The 23,806-nt window shown below is 44.9% G+C and overlaps 1 protein-coding gene across 1 annotated transcript in view; it reads left to right on the top strand.

Moving 5' to 3' along the window:
- The window catches only part of LOC144671845 (uncharacterized), a 148,006-nt gene extending 135,007 nt beyond the window's left edge, over nt 1-12,999 (top strand). The window contains exons 46-51 of the mRNA XM_078533894.1: nt 2,620-2,735; nt 4,270-4,387; nt 6,091-6,236; nt 10,803-10,917; nt 12,062-12,225; nt 12,785-12,999. Of these exons, the coding sequence (XP_078390020.1) occupies nt 2,620-2,735; nt 4,270-4,387; nt 6,091-6,236; nt 10,803-10,917; nt 12,062-12,225; nt 12,785-12,855 (730 nt within the window). The 3' untranslated portion in view covers nt 12,856-12,999. The remainder of the gene's footprint in view (nt 1-2,619; nt 2,736-4,269; nt 4,388-6,090; nt 6,237-10,802; nt 10,918-12,061; nt 12,226-12,784) is intronic.
- Nucleotides 13,000-23,806: the final 10,807 nt, after the last annotated feature.

Here is a 23,806-nt window from a genome sequence, read left to right on the forward strand (position 1 = left end):
AAGGGCGATCCTTTTGTCTTTTTGAGGTATTCCAGGGCTCTGTGGAAGCCTGCTGAAATGATTAAGAATGAGCGGGTATAATAAAATTAGAGCGAAACCATTTAGAATGTAATTCGGGAAGCACTCCGTCACACAAAGGGTTGCAGAAATCTGAAACTCTTATCCCCAATAGTCTATGGATATAAGAAATTCTAAGGCCTGAGGTAATAGATTTCCGCTGGGTACAGGTATCAACAGATTTTGAGTGAAGGTGAGTAAACGGAGTTGACGTAAAGATCAGCCATGATGTAACTGAATGGTGCAGTAGACTCCAAGGGGCTGAATGGCCTAATTTTAGAGCTAAAACTAGCTCTAATTTTAAGGTTATGCCTCCTTGTTCTGGGACACCCCCGCCCAACTAGAGGAAATAGTTTCTCTTGATCAAGAGAAACTATCAATTTTTTAAAAATACTCTTAAACTTGAGTATTGCTGAAAATAGAGTACTGGTAGCTACATATATTAATACGCAGGGCCCTGTTCTTTGCAGACAGAAAGACCATGTGTACACATTGCACCTATTTCAGCTAAACAAAATAAGTGGCAGCCATTCATTGGTTCGTTCCTCAGGGCAATGCCTTAACCAATCAAAATCAAGCTGCCTGCTTTAAATTTCAAACAATACTTGGCAGTTAACTGTCGGTCACCATCAACTGCTGCATTCCTCATGGCAATGCCTCTACCAGTCAGAGTCCACTTGCCAGCCAATCAGCATCCCCTTCTCTTGTGGTATAAATTGTTGTTCCCTTTATATTTGGTATTCTTGCAAATTGTCCTGATGAGTGCAAGATGAAAAGCTTTGACAAGTTTTTTTCAGCAATACTCAAGTTCTGTACCACAAAAAGACTAATCTTAAATTTCTCAATTAGATCACCCTCTAATTTGCTAGCTGTCTTCATAACTTAACCCTTCAGTAACAGTCAAATGGTGGACCAACACTTCTCTTAGCTAATCAACACCTGCCTTGGCTGACATGAAGATGCCAATTAAAGGGATGGGCAACTCATCCGACTACTCCCAGCACAAATTGGGATGGTACAGCTATCCTTCAGATGGCATGCTTCGACACAGACAGATCTGTGTCATGGTGCTGGAGTGGTTATAGCACATTATCAGTAAAACAGAGATCTTGAGGCCAGATTTCACCAAGGCAATTTATGGAGTTGAATTCAATAAGTCTGGTACAAGTGCACACAAAAATGACTGTGAAAGCTCTAGAATTTTCATTAAAAACCCAATCGCTTTACAACTCATTCAGAAAAGGGAACCTGCCACCTCCTATATGTGACTCTGGCCCCAAACAACATGGTTGACTCACAAGAACACGTAAGAGCACTCAAGAAATAGGCATAAACCATATGGCTCATCGAGCCCACTCTGCCATTCAATACGATCGTGGCTGATCTTGGGCTTCAGCTCCATTTTCCCACTCACTCCCCATATCCCTTAATTCCCTGAAAGACCAAAAACCTTGTCTATCCCAGACTTAAATGTATTCAACTCTGGGGTATCAATAATGCCTTATTAATTACATTGCTAAGGTTTGTTAATGTCAATTACATCAAGGGAAACAGGTGATGGGTATTTGAACAACCCTTCAAGGGGCTGTTGTCACTTTGTTTATTGTTTATTTTAAAAGAGTATAAAGAGGGGATAGCTGGGACACTGGGTGTTTGTGAGGAGTGTTGGCACTGAACAAAGTCAATAAACTCTCCCAACAAGGAAAAGTTCTGTGTCTTCGTTTTGACTTCACCAACTGGCATGGATCCTATGGGGTAGAGAATTTCAAAGATTCACAACTCTTTGAGTGAAGTAATTTCTCCTCAACTCAGTCCAAAATGACCCGCCCCTTATCCTGAGACTGTGTTGCCTTGTTTTAGATTCCCTGACCAGTGGAAACAGTCTCTCAGCTTCTACCCTATCGAGCCCTTTTAGCATTTTGTAAGTTTCAGTGAGAATCGCCTCATATTCTCTGGAGTTTAGGAGAATGGAAGCCTAGTTTACTCAGCCTCTCATTATAGGACAGCCCCCTCATCCCAGGGACTAAACAAACACTGCAAATGTCAGCTGCCCCTTCCCTACTTTAAGGGATTTATTGAAGTGCTTAGAAGAACAAACTGCCTGAAAGTTTAGCAGCGGGGGGATTCAAATCCAGTCCACGACAGAGACTGGAGCCTTAATCCAGCGCCCCAGAGCACTTGGCCATGCTACCACTCCACCTGCCCTCCAAAGTGACCCAGCAAACCCATCGATTGTCAAGTCACTATTGAGGAGAGCCCACCACTCCCTTTTCGATGAGATCAAGAGTGGATTTGGCAACTGCACATAAAGTTCAAGAACAAAAAGATGCTTGACCCAGAGCAGCTGCCCTGTAATTAATCTCATGAGTTTGTGATGGAGAGAAGGTCCAACCTGAGGCTTGAAAGGGATGCATCAGTTACGCAATGTACATTATGTTATGTAATCCTCTTAATTAAACAGTGCTGCATCTTAACTTAACTGTGAGCAATGGCACAGAAGATCCATCAATATGTTACTCAAAACCTAAATATGCACATCAATGTCTTATTGCCTTTGGTCAGGTTTGCGTTTGTTGCATTTGAAACAGCAGAAGCTGCAGCGAATGCGCTAAGTAAAGGTGAATTAGAATGCCAAGGAAAGCTAATTCAACTGTCGCGTGCATGTCAAAAGAGCAAAGGTATGTCTATTGATGAATGTGTAGTCTGCAAGTTTCCTGATCGATCCAGAAAGGTCCCACTGCAGTAATTTATTGTAGCCTCCTCTGCCTAGGAGTTAGTGACATGACTTTAACATTCCGTGTGAAGAGATCTTCCTGGCATCATTTATCTTTTACTATTTTAGAACCATGTTTCCTTCACCAAATCCTCCTGCAATTTAGTATAAAATGCATAAGTCACATGCTAAGCTTAATTTCTCTAGTCGTTCCTCCTACCTAAGAATTTTGTCACTGGATGATCAGCAATAGTGGCCTTTCTCTGCAATGCTCCCAGTACGTGAGTGTCTCCCTTGTGTCTCAAGGACCAGAACTGGACAAAGTACTGAATGTTAGAAATGATTGCTGAGAATTGTTGGTGGCTACATAGCCTTGTCAGTTCATTCATGGGACATGGGCATCACAGTCAAGGTCAGCATCTCTTACCCATCCCTAGCTGCCCTTGAGAAAGTAGAGAGCTAACTCTATCTAAACTGTGCTGTACCTGCCCTAAGTGTTTTGCTGGGACAGTGTAGAGGGAGCTCTCTGTACCTAACTCAGGGCGGTATCTGCCCTGGGAGTTTTTAAAAATGTATTTGTTCATGGGATGAGGGTGTTGTCGGCAAGGCTAGTACCCTTGAGAAGATGGTGGTGAGCCACCTTCCTGAACCGCTGCAGCCCGTGTGGTGTAGGTACACCCACAGTGCTGTAGAGAAAGGAATTCTAGGATTTTTACTCGGCAATAATGAAGGAACAGCGATGTAGTTCCAAAATAGGATGGCTTGGAGGGGAACTTGCAGGTGGTGGTGTTCCCATGCATCTACTGTCCTTGTCCCTCTGGGTGGTAAAGGTCGTGGGTTTGTAAAGTGCTGTCGAAGGAGCTACAGTGCATTTTGTAGATGGTACACATTGATGCTCCTGTGCACCAGTGATAGAGAGTGAATGTTTAAGGTGGTGGTGGTTGGAGTGCCAGTCAAGTGGGCTGCTTTGTCCTAGATGAAGTCAAGCTCCTGAAGTGTTGTTGGAGCTGCACTCATTCAGGCAAATGGAGAGAATTCCATCACACTCCTGACTTAAGCCTAGAAGATGGTGGACAGGCTTTGGGGAGTCAGGAGGTGAGTTACTCACTGCAGGATTCCTAGCCTCTGACCTACTCTTGTAGCCACAGTATTTATATGGCTGGTCCATTTCAGTTTCTGGTCAGTGGTAACCCCAGGATGTTGATGGTGGGATATTCAGCGATGGTAATGCCATTGAATGTCAAGGGAGATGGTTAGATCCTCTCTTGTTGACATGGTCATTATGTGCTGCCACTTATGTGGTGCAAATGTTACTGTTTGATGAGACAGTGTAGAGGGAGCTTTACCCTGTATCAAAGCATGTGCTGTACCTGTGCTAGGAGTGTTTATTACTGATACCAGGCAGTAATTTTGGATATATATTCCATCTTGTGTCACTTGCCTGGAATACAAAAATGCAGTTTGCAAAATACTGAAAGTACAAATTATTGTTCCTGCAGGGAAAAGGAAGATTCTTATGGTGAAAAACCTCCCTTACCCATTGAGTAAGAAATATCTAAAATCTATATTTAATAATGCTGAGGATGTCCGAGTATCTAAGGACAACCAATTGCAAAGGTGAGTAAAACTGTTGCCTCATCAACAACAACTTGCATTTATAAAGCACCCTTCACATGGTGTATCATCCCAAAGCACTTCACGGGAGTGTTATTGAACAGAATTTGACATTGAACCACTTGAGATAGTAGGGCAGGTGACCAAAAGCTTGATCAAAGTGGTAGGTTTTAAAGAGGATCTTAGAGGAGGAGGAGGAGAGAGAGGCGGAGAGGTTTAAGGGAAGGAACAGCCACCAGTGGAAATCGGCGCGGGGGGGTGCACAGGAGGCCAGAATAGGAGGGAGTGCTGAAATCACGGATGTCTGTGGGGCTGTAGGAGGTTACAGAGATGGAGTGGAGGCAAGGCCATGGGGGGATTTGAAAAGCAAGGATGAGATTGTTAAAATTGAGGCTTTGCCAGACTGGGAGCCACTGAGTGTCAGCGAGCCACAGAGCGGGTGATGGATGGGTCGGGCTTGTTGTGAGTTAGTGCGGACAGCAAAGTTTTGGATGATTCAAGTTTCTCTCCTGACATCTAATCAATTTTAAAAGGGATGGGTAGGGTGGGCGGGAGAGTTCCTCATAGGTCTCAGAAGTATGCAATTGATTATTACAGACCAGGCAGTCTTCGGTTCAACTTCTAGCCCATGCTGACATAGCTGACGCTTAACCAGGGTGGGAAGTTGGGAATCCAACTATTGGCCTCGGTGCTCCCAGGATTGAAAGAAAGAAGAAAGTCTGCCTTGGCTTCTGGTCACTGGAGGATGCCCCCTGCTGTGGTGATGGGATCAGTATGAGGGTAGCCTGGGTAATCGGGATGAGGTTGGCCCAGGATTGGGCTCGGCAGTGTTAGCTCACAGAACCCCTAGTTTAGTTTATTGCCAAGGTAGCTCCGACTCTGCGTAAAGTTCCTTTGCTTGCTGTTTAATGCTACTGCTTAAGCCCTTTGGTTGGTGACCGTCTGAAAGGGTTCAATAAAGAATATTACAGGAATGTCGTAAAGTGATTGGTGTGACATGAGGAAACATTTTTTACAGAGCGAGTTGTTGGGATACAGAATGTGCTGCCTGAAAGGGTGGTGGAAGCAAATTCAATTGTAACTTCCGAAAGAGAATTGGATAAATTAGGGGGAAGATGGTGGCATACTGGCCATTATCGCTGGACTGGTAATCCAGAGGCCCAGGCTAATGTCCTGGGGACACTGGTTCAGATCCCTCCACAGCAGCTGGTAGAATTTAAATTCAATTAATAAAACCTGGAATATAAAGCTAGTCTCAGTAATGATGACCATGAAACCATCATTGATTGATGTAAAAGCCCATTGGTTCACCAGTGCCCTTCAGGGAAGGAAACATGCCATCCTTACCTTGTCTGACCTACATGTGATTCCAGACCCCTCACAGCATTGTGGTTGACTTTTAACTACACTCCGAAATGGCCTGGCAAGCCTCTCAGTTTAAGGGCAATTAGGGATGGTTAACTTGAAGGGAAAAGATTTAAAAGGGAATGGGGAAAGAGCAAGGGAAGTTAGACTGATAAACTCACTCTACAAAAGAGCATAGGCATGATGGGCCGAATGGCCTCACTTTGTGCTGTACGTTCTCTCACTGTGAGGGGATTCAAAAGCCCAGGCATGAAGGAGAAAGAGCAGATTTCTGAAAGCTGCCATGTGCAAACTTTTCTGTGTCTCTTGTTACATTTTATAACTTATTTTTGATATTCCAGAATTGCCTACATAGAATACAAGACTGCAAAACAAGCCAAAGTTGCTTTGAAGGAATTCAAAGGCAAAAGCCTTCCAGGGGAGGCGATTAGAGTAGCTTCAATAGAGGAAAGGAAAGAGAGCCCAGAATCCAGATCGGATGGTCATGGTATGTACTGAAGGCATCACTCGGGCGCCTCATTGTAATCATGTGCAAGCTCCAGATATGGGATTATAGGTAATTCAGGTCGTTTGAGCCATCTAGATAATGTAACACCATTGTGTAACGTTGAGACATAGAAGCTACCAATGCTGGAATCAGTAAATGAAATGTTTCATTGCGCCTTTTTACGCTTTGGGCTTCACTGGCCTGTCTCCTATGGCACCTGGTCGATCGATCCCAGACCAATCGATGAACATTGTCCTAACCTAAGGAATAGGAGCAGGAGGAGGCCATTTGGCCCCTTGAACCTGCTCCACTGTTCAAAAGACCTGTTCTTGGCCTGGACTCCACTTTCCTGCCTGTTCTGCATAACCCTTGACTCCCCTACAGTTCCGGAATCTGTCTATCTCAACCTTGGATATGTTCAGTGACCCAGCCTCCACAGCTCTCTGGGGTAGAGAATTCCAGAGATTCACGACCCTGTAAGAAAAGAAATTCATCCTCATCTCCATTCTAAAGGGGTTCCCATATTTTGAAACTATGTCCCCTAGTTCTAGATTCTTTGCTGCCTGCAAAATTTAATGATATTAGTTTGGGACATTCTCAGTCCCTTTGCTAGTGGGAATGAGCTCACATCATGAACTGCTCCTATTTTAGTACTGATTGGAAATCTTATTAGTGTGGAAGGTGTAATAATGCCACACAAGTCCAGTAACGGCACCTCTTCTGAAGTTGGAGTAGAATAGAAGGAGCTTTACTCTGTATCTAAACTCATGCTGTACCTGCTGTGGGAGTGTTTGATGGGACAATAAAGGGGGAGCTATTCTTCCTGAGTTACAAGACCCAGACCTCCAGACAGGGCCTGACTGAGGTTCTATGCGATTGGAGCATCATTTCCTTCCCTTTGAATGTTAGCCTTTTTGATAAAAAAGGTCAACTTCTGTAATGATTTTTAAATTGTTTTGTCCCTGTCTACTAACTTTTAAAGAGTTGTGTAGAGTCTAATCCCCTTTCACAGTTCTCAATCTCTTGCCATTTCTAGAATTTAAAATGGATGCGCTCATACTTAGCCATACTGGAATCCATGTGTGCCACAGATTTCATAAGATCATTTGAAATAGGAACTGGAGTAGGCCATTCAGCCCATCGAGCCACTCCACCATTCAGTAAGATCATGGCTGATCTGATTGTGGCCTTAACTCCACATCCCCGCCTCTCCCTCCCCATAATCCTTGACTCCCTTTCAGATCAAAAATCTGTCTACCTCGGCCTTGAACATATTCAATGACCCAGCCTCCACTGCCTACTGGGGAAGAGAATTCCAAAGACTAATAAGCTTCTGAGAGAAGAAATTCTTCCACATCTCCATCTTAAGGGAGACCTCTTATTTTTAAACTGTGCCCCCAATTCTAGATTTCCCTCACAAAGGGAAACACCTTCTCAGCATCCCCCTCAGAATCTAATGTGTTTAATAATATCACCTCTCGTTCTTCTAAACTCCAATGAGTACAGGCCCAACCTGCTCAACCCTTCCTCAACCCCTTCATCCCAGGAATCAGCCTAGTGAACCTTCTCTGAACCGCTTCCAATGCAAGTCTATCTCTTAAGTAAGGAGCCCAAAACTCTACACAGTATTCTAGGTTTGATCTCACCAATGTCCTGTACATGTCCTGTAGCAAGACTTCCCCGCTTTTATACTCCATCCCCCTTGCAATAAAGTTCAACATTCCATTTGCTTCCCTAATTATTTGTTGTACTTGCGTGCTGACACTTTGTGATTCATGTACAAGGACACCCAGATCCCTCTGTACTGCAATATTCTGCAGCCTCTCCCCATTTAAATAATATTCTGTTTTTCTATTCTTCCTGCCAAGGTGGACAGCCTCACATTTTCCTACATTATATATTATACTCCACTTGCCAGTTTTTTGCCCACCCACTTAACCTATCTATATCCCTTTGCAGACTCCTTGTCTCCTCCTCACAACTTGCTTTCCTATCCTTTTTTGTATCATCTGCAATTTTGGCTACAATACTGTCCATCCCTTCATCCAAGTCATGAATATAGATTGTAAATAGTAGAGGCCCAGCACTGAACCCTGCGGCACCCCATTCATTTTGTTGGTAACCTTAAAATAACCTATTTATCCCGACTCTGTTTCCTATTAGTCAGCCAGTCGCCCAGAGAAAATGCTAACGTCATTGTTCATCGCATGGAAGGCGGGTGGGTTCAATCTCAGTTTGGATTTCCTGAGGGAAAAGCAGTTGGAAGATTTGCTGTAGTTTGCAGATCGTGGAATAAATCTACAGTGGCCCTCACAGAACAATGTGGCAGAAAGCAGTCAGCAGAATTGGAAGGCAGTTGGATATCTACCAGCAATTCAAACAAGGAGCTGAGGCATCCATAGTAATGAGGCCTGTAAAGAAAAGGGTTGGAGGGCTGTGTAGCCAAAAAACTAATGGAAGGAACCCCATAGAATCTTATCTTGAGGAATAGCTAGAATACTAAGGAGAATTCAAGTGAATTCTGGAGGGCTGTGGCATACCTCCAGGAAAGGTGAAGGAATCTTCAATATTTTGTAAGATAAGGGAACTCTTTGGCGGTGGTGAGAGTAAAAAGTAGAGCTGAATTTATAGCATAAATATTTAAGCTATAGTGTTAAGTTAATGGTGCTTGCTTTGTTTAATTTCTCTTAATATACATTAAAGCTTTTGTTTTTCTTTAAAAATGTGAAACCTTGTGGCGTAGTTCTGTCAGTTAATTGCTGGGTGTTTGGATTTCTTGTTTAAACGTTAACGGTCCCTAACAGAGTCACAACAACGCCCCCCCCCAAATAACTCTAACTTTGTCAAACACTATTTCCCTTTCACAAAACCATGTCGACTCTTGTCTGATTTTCTGTACTGTGATTTTCTAAATGTCCTGCTGCTACCTCCTTAATAATGGATTCTAGGATTTCCTAATGACAGATGTTAGGCGAGCTGGTTTCTGTCTCCCTCTCTTGAATGGAAGTGTTACATTTGTGGGTTTCTAATCCGCTGGGACGTTTCCAGAATCTGGGAAATTTTGGAAGATTATAGCCAATGCATCCAGTATCTCCACAGCCACTTCTTTTCGGACACTAGGATGCAGGCCCAGGGAACTTGTTACCAACCAACTCGTCTAATTAATGCCTCCAGGCTATGGCTATCTGGCCTCACTACCTTTGGGTCCCTCCCTTAAACCACTTTTTTTTGTAAAAGACCAGAAAGCACCACCTCCCTCACTCGCACCAAATTCCCAGAATTAAGCACTTGGCCTCACTGCACTCAAACAAGGTTGCGCCTTTTTGCTACAGCTTTAGTCTGTGTGTCAGCTTTTAACCTTCCTGTTCCCATCTACACAGTCTAGCATGCCTCTTATCACCTGCAAACTTGGATATATGATTCCTTTCTTTTCTCCATATCATTGATACAGATTGTAAGGATTTCAGCTTTCTCCAAGTTTACCCTATTATGTGAGCCTATGATTGGAGAGCCTCTTGTTACACAGCCAGATAGGGTACAACAAAAGCTCTGTTAGAGAGGTGATCTCCTCTCTCAGCCAGTCTTTCTTTTGCCTTTCTCCTGTTGATGCCATGGTCAGTGCCGCTGTGAACCTGGAGACACACTGCACAACACGTTTCTCTCCTCACTGTGTTGAAATGGTCATGCCCTGATTCAATGACCAGTATTTCGCAGGACCTCAAAGACTGGGCTTGGGAGGTGGGTTGGGGCCAAAAAAAAATCTGGTGGGAGGCAGGGGCCTGGTATGTCTGTGGGCTTCCTGCTGCCACTGGCATTTTACCAGCGGTGGTGAAGGTGACGGTCAGCCTTCCTGCCTTTTAAGGCCCTTAATTGGCCGGTCAAGGGCCATCTCCCACCACCACTGGCGGTTGGGCTCCAAGGCACATGGGGAGACTGCCTGGTGAACCCTACAGGCTCGAGGAAGGTGGGGGATGCCTTCTGATTGGGCCCATGGAGGGCCTACCCTGGTGATGATGGCTGTCCCTGAGAAAACACACACACACACCCCCATCCTCACCAACCACACAAAACCCTGCCCCCTTGTAAGGTCCTACCTGACCAACCCCGGCGACCTCACTTATTTTGGTCCATGCTGCTCTCTGGCTGGGTGCAGTCCCAGCTGTGGCCACTGCTCCCGGTGGCGCTACTGGCTCTCCAATTGGCCGGTAGCTGTTGGCGAGATCTCATTCCTTAAAGCGATGGACTTCCCGGCACCAGGCAGTTAAATCCAGTCGGGACTCCCAGAATTGGCGGAGGTGGGATTCACTTTCCAGCCCATAAAACCTCGGCCACTCTTTATGAAGATTGCAATACAGTGGAACTCCTTCCCTTCCCTTCCTGCTTCCGTCAGCAGAGTTTGCATTGCCCAGCTAACTATTACTACGTCATTTTATAGTATCTTCTCTCCTGCCCTCTCCAGCGATGGTGCTGTCCTGCACCGTGGGTGATGGCCTCTTCATCCAGGTCTGGTTGGAAACCAGAGACAAGTATCTGAAGGTTTTACTGACTTATTTTCTCTCATTTCAGGTCCCACCAGCTCCCTGTTTATATGGGGCCTGTCAACTAAAACAACGGCCGAAACGTTGAAATCAACCTTCAAGGAGGCTGTGAATGCCAGGTTACCACAGAACGCAGCCAAACGGTGAGCACTCCTGACCTAATCTGCTGTCCTGGCACAGAGAACGCGGGTTCAGGTCCCACGCACTTGTGCGCAAAATCTAGGCTGATGCTCCCAGTATAGTAGAATGGGTGCTGCATTGTCAGAGGTACCGCAGTCTGGTGAGCTGTTAGCCCAAGGCCCGATCTGCCCCCTCAATCGGGCGTAAAAGATCCCATACCAATGTTTTGCAGAAGAGTTGGGAAGTTTTTCCTGGGGTTTTTTTTTAACCAATATTTATCCCGTGAGTAACATTACCAAAACAAAACCACACTACCCCAGTTATTGCCATATTGCTGTTTGTGGGAGCTCGCTGTGTGCAAATTGGCTGCCACGTATCCTACTGTACAATAGTGACCAAACTTCAAAAAAAGTACGGCATTGACTGTGGTTTGCTTAGGGACGTCCTGGGGCTGAGAAAGATGCTACATAGCTAGGGCCTACCTGTAAAACAATGGTTGAAATATTAAACACTCAAAGGTGCGTTAAGTTCTGGGTTATCAAGGAGCTTATCTCTTTTTTAATTGTTTCCTTTAATTCCTTTATTGGTAAAATTCCATATCACAGGAATCAGTCAGGCTTCCAACTCCCGTTCACTGCCCAGTTGGTTATTCCCTAGTCAAGAGTAGAACGTATGTGCGTGTGTGGAAGTTAATTGGTGACCGGATCATGGCTCGGCAAGATGCATCCCGTGGATGAATAGTTTACTGACGCCCGCTTTTCCGCTCACACATGAAAGATGGCCGTGTGGGTGAGGTACGGGAAGGCTTGACACGCGCAGAAAAAACACAAGTAGTGAATCTATATATAATATATACCTGACGACATGTCACGATATTTTGGTTACGGTTTTTCTGCCAGTGTAAATTGCTATGTCAACATTTCCCCATTGAGTTTTGCAATGTCAGCTTTCATGGTGTAGTTTGAGACTCTGACCACTGTGGGAGCTCTGCGGAAGAGTTTCGGCAGTCTCCCCCAACTCTCGATGCCACCTGTACATCAAACAAAACATGGTATTGTCTTACAAATAAGCACAGACAAATACTGCCGGCAATTTACTCATAGAATGAATGAAGAAACGTTGAGACCAAACGACAAGGCTGAAGTTGTTGGCCTGTTTGCTTTGTAGGTTTGCCTATGTTGACTTTAAGACAGCAGAGGAGGCTGCGAGAACAAGGGTGGAGATGCAGGACGTGGAGATAGATGGTCATAAAGTGAAGCTCTACTTCGCCAACTCCACGCAGCGAGGGGGAAAAGGCTGTGAGAAATCCAGGTGTGATTTAGTCACAGATGGTATGCACTAGCCCACAGAGAGAGAGAGAGGGGTTGGGGGGGCGGGGATGAGCTATATAGCTAAATGGAAAAGACTGCGGTGGGTGGAAGGGAGACCAAAACTAGGGTCCATGAATATTCGAATAATCACCAATAAATCCAATCGGGAATTTGGGAGAAATTTCTTTAACCAGAGAGTGGTGAGAATGTGCATCAGGGTTATCCTAGTTTACTCTCCTCTGCTGGAGATTCCTACTCCCGCCATAATATGGTGGTGTGGGGACCAACATCCTGGCTAGTTTCTCAGCTAAGTACCCATTTTCCACAGTGAGCTTTTCGACTGTGCAAGGCATATCTTGCACACACGTCACGCTCACACACACCTCTCGTGCGACGCACGAGTCTCTCGCCCGTCACACCCTGCCCAGCCAGAGCCTCGATGGGCTCCAGTTCCACTCAAAATGGTTGACTATTTAACCCTTTGAAAGAGTCAAGCAAACCACTCCCATTTTATTAAGAAGTAATTTGAACACCCGTCACTGTGAATTTTTTTTTTCCCTCACTCCTTGTTCTGTTTCAGGTGGACCTGAATCGAGCAGCACCAAGACCCACGAGAAAAGGCAGAAAGCGAAAAACAAGAGAAATGTTTGATAGGTTTCCAAAGCCCAAAACGCTCCAGCTATATTTGTATGGTCCTGGTTCCCTGTCTTTTATATCACACTGTGCTGGCAGCCGAAATTGTTTTATTTCAAATGAATATGTATCCTGAGATAATTTATCTGTATCTGCTGGTAATTTGATGTATGTATTCCCTGTGTTTTTCTTTAAGATTGCGTGTATCCCAAATTTTCTCCTTTGTGTTTCTCTGTTTAGAGTGCCCCTGCCTGCTCTTGGCTTTTACTGGTGCTGTTTGTTAAACTGACCACCAGGGAGCAGCAGTTGGCAGTGTCAACCGAGGGCTGGGGCTTATATGGGGAGATCTTTATCGGAGACGGGGCAAATGTTGGGTACAAGCCCATGTACTTTCAACCTGGTACATTGATTGCGAGCTTGTGCAGGGCTGTAGTAGATCTGTGTGGATTTGACTTACCGAAGACACGCAAAAGAATTCCATCTCTAAGGGATGTGACATTTTAAATGTACTCGCAAGTGTTGGTTAAACGTTAAGAGAATTGATTGCAAATCATGGATGAATTTAGATGGTGCATTTCAGTAACCTTTGAGTTTTCCAGTTGATTGTAAGCCTTTACCCTGCTTTCGCGCCCCCCCCCCCGCCCCACATTGGCCTCTCCACCTCTTTCGTCCCTTCTTGGCCTTCCTGTATCGTTTCAAACTGCGAGGATGGGCAGACGTTCCACTGTGTAGCAGCTCCTAGGATTCCCGTCTTTCTTAATCTCGTTTTGCCTCGGGAGCGTTTAGTGGGCTGGGCTGGTGATTTTAAAGAAGGGCTGTTTTCCTGCACAAGGATCGGCACTCGCCAGGAACGCTGGTTAGGGAATAACCACCGTCTCACAAGCCCCACGTTTCCTCATCCACCTAAATGTGTGTCACTCTCTCCTCTGAACCACAAGGTTCTGGGTTCAAGTCCCACTCCAGGGCTTAAGCGCATAAAACAGCTAGACTGACACTCCAGTGCAGCAGTGAGGGAGCACTGCGCTGTCGGAGGTGCCGTCTCTTGGATGAGACATTGAATCAGGGTCCCATCTACCTGCTCAGGTGGGTGTAAAAGATCCCATGGGACTATTTTGCAGAAGAGCAGGGGAGTTCTTCCACCCCCCCAAACCCCCATTCGATATTTATCCCTCGATCAACATCACAAACGAAACAGATTATCTGGTCGTTGTCAAATTGTTACCATATTCACTGAGATATCGGAGGAATGTGGATGTTCGTCAATGATGCCGGCACAACTGAAGCAGAACGGATGTGAAATCGGAAGCCCAGGCCGCAATCTCCTGATCCGTGCCTCGTCGTGAGGCCCCACCAGGTCAATCAGCACTGTGTATGTCAGAAACCCGAGGGGGGTGGGGGTTTGGAATGAAACGGTGGAAGCCTACAGCAGCTCAACCCGCCTCTGCAAAAAGAATTCGCAGAGGTTTGAGATGGGAGCTGAAGACACAAAAAATTGAATGCGTCTGATTCGTTCAGGGACAGGCTGTGCTTTTCCTTTTTGCCCTCACTGCCACACCCCCCCGGCACTTGCCAGTTTTGTTCTTTTTTGTTAATTTTTGCATGGTGCTGGGTGTCAATAATAATTTTTTTAAAAAGGACCAGCAGGAAATTTTAACTACTGTCATTCCCAGAGCTAGAGAGGATATTAGTAATAATTCTGCCAATACATGAACAACATAGCCAACTGATGAATCTCTCCTGATAAATCATGAACCAAGAGCATATGTGAAATACAGAAAGCTGATACCCCCCCTGCCCCCATGTACCAGCACAGGAGGAGTATATTATTCCTGATTGTGCTCCCCTTGGGAAGGGGAGAACATGAAACCAGGGTTTCTCCACCATCCCGATCACAGTGTGGTCAGGCTTAAGGTTGACTGTAACATAAGCTAGGCTCCAAGACAGAAAATGTGGTAATATATCGGAGGGAACGGTGTTCAGTAAGGAAGCCGGTGCCTTCTGAGAGGAAGGCAGATCAGGTGACGATGCATCTTTCGGATAAGAACAGAAAATTCTGGAAAAACCCGGCAGGTCTGGCAGCATCTGCAAAAGGTCAGCAGCCTAAAACGTTAACTATGCTTTTCTCTCTCTCTCTCTTTTCCAGATGCTGCCTGACATGCTGAATACTTGCAGTATTTTCTGTTTTTATTCCACTTTCAGCTTAATGCAATTTTTAAACCTGGTTTGAAACGTAATTTGAGAATAATTGTGAACAATTTCCTCTCTCATTTCATTATCTGCTTCAGTTAAAATAAAACTGGGTGAAGAGTTGGTAGCTGTTAAGAATCCATTATCTTGCTGTAGGTAAGTTTTTAAAAGTTACATATTCAGTTAGTCTTTAGACCTACTATAGTACATTTTAACATTCATTTTTCTTTCTGTCCCATGTTTAACATGAAAGGGCCTGGACCACCACACACACACACAGCTTTTGAATAGGAAATGTATTTTTATACGTCTGTCTTGACAAAGTGTGACCTGGATTAGCTCAACTATGAAAGTGCCTGTCTGATTAAAAAGTTGACACGTATTGTCTTTACTGTTTTTTATACAAACAGGCCATTTGGCCCAAATGAGGGAATCGAGGAATATGGGGATAGGTGGAATTTTGCTTTTATTTATTCTTTCTTGGGATGTGGGCATCCCTGGCAAAGCCAGAATTTGCTGCCCATTCCTAAGTGCCTTTGAAGATGGCCTGCTGGGCCATTTCAGTGGGGCAGTTAAGAGTCATCCACATTGTAGTAGGTCTGGAGCCACATGGCCAGACCATTGTAAGGCAGATTCCCTTCCTTAATGGGCATTAGTGAGACCAGCACTGAGACTAGCTTTCAGTTCCAGATTTTATTAATTGAATTTACAAACTTGACAAATACATGAATAGGATGGGAATAGAGGGATACGGACCCTGGAAGTGCAAAATGTTTTAGTTGACGGGCAATATGATTGGCGCAGGCTTGGAGGGCCTGTTCCTGTGCTGTACTTTTCTTTGTTCTTTAAATTCCACCCTCTGCCATGGTGGAATTTGAACCCATGTCCCCAGAGCATTAGCCCAGCCCTCTGGATTGCTAGTCCAGTGACATTACCACTGCACCACCATCTCACCACACATTGAGGCAGAAGATCAGCCTTGATCTTATTCAATGGTGAAGAAGGCTCAATTCAGCCTACTCCTGCTCCAATTTCTTGTGTAACCAGTTCCTGTCGGTGTTTATGCTCCACACAAGCCTCCTCTCCCCCCTCTTCATCTCTCCTTATTGGTTTAACAACTATTCCGTTCTTTGTGTTTATCGATCGTCCATTTAAATGCATCAATGCTATTTGCCTCAATTGTCCTTAAGATGTTAGTGTCAAGTGCTACTTGGTTTTAATGTCCCCCTCTGCTAATGAACCTGGTATTTATTAAAGCAGGGAGTCAATGAGACGTTGGAAGGGTCAGTAGCAGACTAGCAACCCTGAAAGGACACAAGCTTCTTGAAAATTCTCATGGCGAAGAGAGGGCAATGATAATACATCACTCTGGATTATTTACTGGTTATTTATTTACTTTCCCATATGGTCATTTCACCCCTTGGGTGGGGAGGGCGATTAATTAATAATAGAATAATGCTTTTTCATGGGATGTGGGCATCGCTGGCTAGGCCAGCATTTATTGCCCATCCCTAATTGCCCTTGAGAGGGTGGTGATGAACCACTGCAGTCTATGTCCTGTAGGTACAAACAGTGCTGTTAAGGAGGGAATTCCAGGAATTTGACCCAGCACCACCGAAGGAAGGGCGATATAGTTTCAAGTCAGGATAGTGTGTATGACTTGGGAGGGAACTTGCAGGTGTTCCCATGCATTTGTTGCCCTTGTCCTTCTAAATGGTAGAGGTCATGGGTTTGGAAGGTGCTGTTGAAGGAGCCTTGGTGAGTTGCTGCGCAAGAATTCTGAGCAGGACATCAGGAACTTCGAGCCTGCTTCCCCCATTCAATAAGATCGTGACTGATCACACTTTCTTACCTGATCACTTGCAGTAAAGCACTGCACTGATAGAAGAATTTGGGCAGGGATATACAAGGACTGAAGTTCTCGCACCACAATTAAACGGTGAGGCAGGTCGAGCTGGTATTGTTTCATATGTTGTTTCCATTGACCAAAACTTTAAGTGGATCAGCCACATTAATACGGAGACTACAAGAGCTGAAGTATTTCACATCTCCTTTATTTTTACTTAGTTCTGTTGAAGGGTCATTCAGACTCGAAATGTTAACTGTGTTCCTCTCCGCAGATGCTGCCAGACCTGCTGAGTTTTTCCAGGTATTTTTGTTTTGGATTTCCAGCATCTGCAGTTTTTTGCTTTTATCTACAAGAGCTGGACTGAGTACTTCCTGACTCCACAAAATGTTGTCTCCATCTACAAGGTACAAGAATACTCTTCACTTGTCTGGATGAATACATATCCAACAACATTCAAGAAGCTTGACACCATCCAGGACAAAGCAGCCCACTTGATTGACACCCCATCCACCACTTTAAACATTCACTCCCTCCACCACCAGCACACTTTGGCTGCCATGTGTACCATCTGCAAGATGCATTGCGGTGACTTGCTAAACCTCCTTTGATAGCACCTTCCAAATACCCATGACCCCTCCAACCTTGAAGGACAAGGGCAGCAGATAGATGGGAACACCACCAGCTGCAAATTCCCCTCCAAGCCACTCCCCATCCTGACTTGGAAACATATCGTCATTCCTTCACTGTCGCTGGGTCAAAATCCTGGAACTTGTTTCCGAACAGCACTGTGGGTGTACCTACACCACATGGACTGCAGCGGTTCATGAAGGCAGTTCACCACCTTTGAAGACTATTAGGGGTGCGTAATAATAAATGCTGGCCCAGCCAGTGCCACTTGCATACCAGGAATTAATTTTAAAAATTGAATAGATTTACTTTGTGAAATATATAGACCAGAGGAAATTTCCTTCAATGGACTGCAACCCAGCTATTTATATAAAAGTTTATAAATTCTGTGTCACATGCAGATATAGCAGCAACTAGTCACAAGTCAATCCATCAGAAATGTACAGAAGGAGAAATAACCAGTTATTTTCATTGCTTTTTTTATGATCTGGAGAAGTTTAAGAGACCTCCCAACTCTTTTTGAGTACAATCACAGTTCTTGGTTTCCGGGAGTGGGACATGAACCCACAACCCTCTGATTCAAAGGCGAGGGTGCTATGAACTAAGCCACAGCGTGAACAATGATTAGCCACTAATTAATCTTGAGATCTATTTTGACCACATCCCAATGGGGGAGTGTCTGAGGAATGTCATTGGAGTGATAGGCTAGCATTACAACTGTGCACCCAAATAAATGTGTGAATATACCAAAATATCAGGCAAGATAGACACCAGTTGGCCCATCAAGTCTGCCACACACCCCATGATGTCTGAAACAGTGTGATCAGACCTTTCCTCCCAGCCTGCGGACAAAACATAGGGCCAAAAATTCTCCAACTCCCCGTCTTCTCCCCCTCATTAAAACATCATGAGCAGATACAGTAAAAGAATCAAAGAGACTAATGAAATGCTGGGCAGGGCAGTGCTTTCCAGACTTCCCCACTGACACCAGAGATGCTTGAGAATTGGTGTGACCCCAGATTGGGAAGGGGGGTAAAGAGTTGTTCAGTGGGGAGGGGGGTGCGTGGCGGGAGGGTGTGTCCGATGGTTTTGTCCACAACCGTTTTGAAAACTGATGGGGCCTCAGAGCCAAGAATCGCATGTGTAACGGAGCCTTGGTGCCAATCCCGGTTCTGTCCTGCCAGAGTCTCCATTCGACAGAGCTTGCTACCCCAAATGATCATCCTACCACCCCCCAGCAGAGGTTGTGACCCAGGGTTTGGAAACCCCTGATCTAGAGGACGAGAATACAAGGGGGTGGAAGCCATGCTTCAGCTACACAAAGCCCTGGTTAGAGCACACTGGGAGTTACTATGAGTCCTGGGCACCACATCTTAGGAAGGATATATTGTCCTTGGTGGGAGTGCAGTGTAGATTTACCAGAATAACACCTGGATTGCAAGGAGTTAAATTACAAGGAGAGATTACATAAACCAGGGTTATATTCCCTGGAATTTGGAAGGTTGGGGTTGATTTGATCAAAGTTTACAAGATATTAAGGGGAACAGATAGTTTCTATCTACCCTATCTCCACTGGTTGGGGAGGCAGAGTCTAAAAACTAGAGCCAGACCTTAGGAGTGAAATTAGGAACTCTCTTGCACAACTGGCAATTGTTGTGAGATCAATGAGATCAACTGATAATTTTACATCTGAGACTGGTAGATTTGTGTTAACCAAAGGTATTAAGGGATATGGGGCAAAAGTGAGGATGTGGAGTTAGGTTTGTTATGATCACAGCTGATGTTAATACTGGGCAAACCAGATTCCAGAGTGAAACCTGGCTTGATAGATCCTAACTTTTTTTAGAATCTGTCGAGGAAAGTTACTGAACAAATTCACAGGAGTCTGATGAACTGCTAAATGCAAAGGATAAAATATTTATTAAAACAAGAAAAGTGAACTATACTACACCAAATAAATAGGTTGTAAAGATCTCAATACAAACACAAGATGAGTCAAATTCCCACTATTCCTTTATCGCAGCATTATCTTTACAGACACATAAACCTCGACACAAAGGCTTCTCACTTGAGATTGGCAAACAACTTTCTTCCAGTGAATTCCTGAGCATTCATTTGATGCTTCTCACCCAAGTCATTTCACTCCCCGAGACACTCCAACGTTGCACTCTAAACTCGCTGTTTCTTCGACTGCAGAGTGAACAAGCTCCATAAACTGTCTCCCAGTAGCAGCTCTGCTAAACTGATCACTTTACTGAGTCCCATAACTGATTATTCAGTTAACTACTGTCCCACTAGCCTTGCAGTTTTCTTATCAGCTTCAAATCCCTGTTTTCTCTCTCTCTCTCACGCACACACATGCACACTATCCTCCCCTCTCTCAACTCCTGCCTTTCCTATGTCTGTGTTCCTGGATCACTGTCGCTACTTTGTGTTTTGTTTTCCAGAATCACTGAACTTTCAACCCCATCTCTTTAACTTCAGGGGCTGTAAGACCTCATTAAAAATGTATATATACAAACAAACCCCAAAAACTTGAAACCTTTTAGTCACAAGTCTATCATAGAAACGGAGAGAACAGGAGTAGGTCATTCAGCCCGTCAAGCCTGCTGGCTGATCCTCTATCTCAACGCCATACTCCCGCTCTCTTGCCATACCCCTTGACTCCTTTAGAAATCTATTTCCTTCTTAAATATATTCAGTGACTTGGCCTCCACAGCCTCTGTGGTAGAGAATTCCACAGGTTCACCACCCTCTGAGTGAAGAAATTTCTCCTCATCTCAGACCTGAATGGCCTACCCTATATCCTGAGTCTGTGACCCCTTGTTCTAGACCCCCCCTCCCCAGCCCGAGGAAACATCATCCCTGCATCCAGTCTGTCCAGCCCTGTCAGAATTTTATACGTTTCAATGAGATCCGCTCTCATTCTTCTAAACTCCAGTGAATACAGGCCTAGTCAACCCAATATATCCTCATATAACAATCCTGACATCCCAGGAATCAGTCTGGTGAGCCTTCACTGCACTCGCTCTATGGCAAGTATATCCTTTCTTAGGTAAGGAGACCAAAACAGCACACAATACTCCATGGCCAGGATTTCCCGGTCGGTGAGCGGGGGGGCGAGGCCCGTTCACCGACGCATAAAATGATGTGGGATGACTTTGGGCGGAACTCTTGATGTCACCCCGCCTCATTTCAATTTTCAGGTCAGCGGGGGCTCAGTCAAATCAGCTGTGCACCCGCCGACCTGTCAATGGCCAATTGAGGCCATTGACAAAGTAATTAACCTAATTAGTGGACCTGCCCGTCCAACCTTAAGGTTGGCGGGCAGGCCGGGAGCCCTGGCGGGCATTGGAAAAAGCATCAAACCTCATCCACGGGTGGGATGAGGTCTCATGTAGGTTTTTAAAAATTTAATAAAAGTGTAACTAAAAGTGATGGACATGTCCCAACTCATGTGACAGTGTCAGGGACACGTCAGGGAAATTTTTTTTTCTGTTTTTAACATTTTTTAATGTGGAGCCGATCTCCCTGAGGCAGCACTTAGCCACAGGGAGATGAGTGCGCTCTTTCATGCATATGTGCGAAAAAGCACACTCTTAGTTCAGGGAATCCCCCTCCGCCTGCCTGCACAGGGAGCGCATAGCACTTCCTGGTGGCCTGCCCATGTAAAATGGCGGCGTGCCCCCAATTGGGGGCGCCGATCAGAGGCACGCCTCCATGCACCCGCTCCTGAACTTCCCCCCCAACAGGTGGAAAATTCTGCCCCAGGTGTGGTCTTACCAAGCCGAATTAAGACATCCTTGCTCCTATATTCAAATCCTCTTGCAATGAAGGTGAACTTACCATTTGCTTTCCTAACTGCTTGCTGCACCTGCATGCTTGCTTTCAGTGACTGATGTGGAAGGACTCTCAGATCCCTTCATACATCAACATTTCCCAATCTATCACCATTTAAATAATACTCTGCCATTCTGTTTTTCCTATCAAGTGGCTAGCTTCACATTTATCTACGTTACACTGCATCAGCCATTTATCTGCCCACTCACTCAACTTGTCTAAATCGCCTTGAAGCCTCTTTACACCCTCTTCACCACTCAACCAGGTACCAAGGTTCATAAACAAAACCTAAATGAAACTGAAAACATTTTTACCTTTCTTAACACGCAGATATATATATATATATCTCAACTTAAAGTTATACGTTGTTCATTTGCCCACCACTCAACTTGTCTAAATCACCTTGAAGCCTCTTTACACCCTCCTCACCACTCACCAGGCACCCAGGTACCAAGGTTTATAAACAAAACCTAAATGAAACTGAAACCATTTTTACCTTCTTAACATGCAGCTGTACATTATATATATATATATAATCTCAACTTAAAGTTATACATTGTTTATTACAGGTTGTAAATTAGCCACAATCTTATTTAATTGGGATAAAAGCAAAATACTGCGGATGCTGGAAATCTGAAACAAAAACAAAAATTGCTGGAAAAACTCAGCAGGTCTGACAGCATCTGTGGAGAAGAAGACAGAGTTAACGTTTCGAGTCCGTATGACTCTTCATCACAACTCTTCATCTGATGAAGAGTCATATGGACTCGAAACGTTAGCTCTGTCTTCCTTATTTAATTGGGAAACAGGTTTGAGGGGCTGGATGACCTCCTCCCATTCCTGGGTGATTAAAATCAGACCAGGAGGTCATGTGGAGCATGCGTGGATTAACTTTTAATCCACTTAGATTCCATATGATGTGGTTTCTACTCCAGTTAAAATCTTTAAGGAAGAGAACGCACCAGTTGACAATGCATCCCAGAGCTCAGAAATCTCAGAGAAAAGATGAACCACAGAACATTGAGGCTGTTAGCAGGGAATCAGTTAGTTCTGTATAGATGTTTTGAAAGCATCCATTCAAGTTCTGATGGACACTTGTAAGTATCAAAGGTCTCTCGTGCTGCTTTTGCTGAGCTCCAATGCAAACTTTACATGGCCCTGCCGATCTCCAAACTTTCCTCACCATAAAGCAATTAAACTCTGAATGACCCCCAGGCTGTGTTTATTAGACTTTATGACATTAATCAGGGTGTGTCAAAAGAAAACAATTTCTACTTTACTAACCGAATGGTACATTTTGTGTTACATGTTCCAACACTCCAGTTTTCAAATCCCTCCACAGCCTCGCGCACCCTCCCTCCCTGTCTCTACAAGCTCCTCTTGCCCCTCAACCCCCCCAAGGTCTCGGTTGCACCTCCAATTCTGCATCTTTTTAAAAATTTTAACCCATTTTGGTTCAAGCTCCACTCCAGGGGGCTTGAACACAGAAATCTAACGCTGAGAGTGTTGCAAAGTCAGAGGTGCTACCTTTTGGATGGGATATCGAACAGGGGCCCTGCCTGTGCTTCAGGTGGATACAAAAAACAAAAACACCTTGGTCCTTATTTTGAAGAAGAGCTGGGGGGAGTTCTCCCAAGTGTCCCCATGGGCAGGCAAATATTTACCCCTCGATGCAACATCACTTAAACAAAAAAATCTGCTCATTATCACATTGCTGTTTGTGGGAGCTTGCTGTGCGCGAACTGGTAGGTTTCGTACTGTACGACAGTAGCCACAGTTCAAAATTAATTAAGGGGCATGTGATCGTTGAATGAATGCAAATATCTCTCTCTTCACGGCAGACGAGAGTGTTACCAAGTACTAACACTCTAACCATTGCATCATTTTATAAAGTGGTGGGGAGGGTTGAAATTATATTGATTCCCAGCCCCTCCAGAACTGCAGTGGTCCTTTAGAGGAGACAGGGGGGGGGTGGGGGTGTGGTGAGGAGGGGGTATGCATGAGGGAAGAAGGGCGTCTCCGCCTGACAAATGAATTTTAAAAAAAATACGCTCTTGTGCTGCTTTTTAGCAAATGAAGGGGCCCCGCGGGTGTGATGGAGGAGTCGGTGACAGAGGAAACCGGACTGGGAGGCGGGGGGTTAGAGGGAAAGGGACCAACCACAGGGAGGGAGAAATCACATGGGTCATTGTCTCATGATGCTCGATTGCGGATAATGCAGGTTGCAAGCGGGCGATATGAGCCAGTAGCAATATTATTACCAGCTGGTTGTATCCAATTGCGGCGCCTTTGAAATGGACACTCAGTGAGCGAGGGTTACATTGTGTGCATTTCAGTAACGCCGGTGGGGCTGGGGGGAGGAGGAGGAGAGAAATCCCTGTACTGTCGCTTTGTGGTGTCTTACAAAGAATTCTTTATTCTGACCACCAACCCACCCCCACCCCCGCAACACACATACCACCCCCT

This window comes from Cetorhinus maximus, chromosome 34, assembly GCF_964194155.1.
Source record: "Cetorhinus maximus chromosome 34, sCetMax3.hap1.1, whole genome shotgun sequence".
NCBI lineage: Eukaryota > Metazoa > Chordata > Chondrichthyes > Lamniformes > Cetorhinidae > Cetorhinus > Cetorhinus maximus.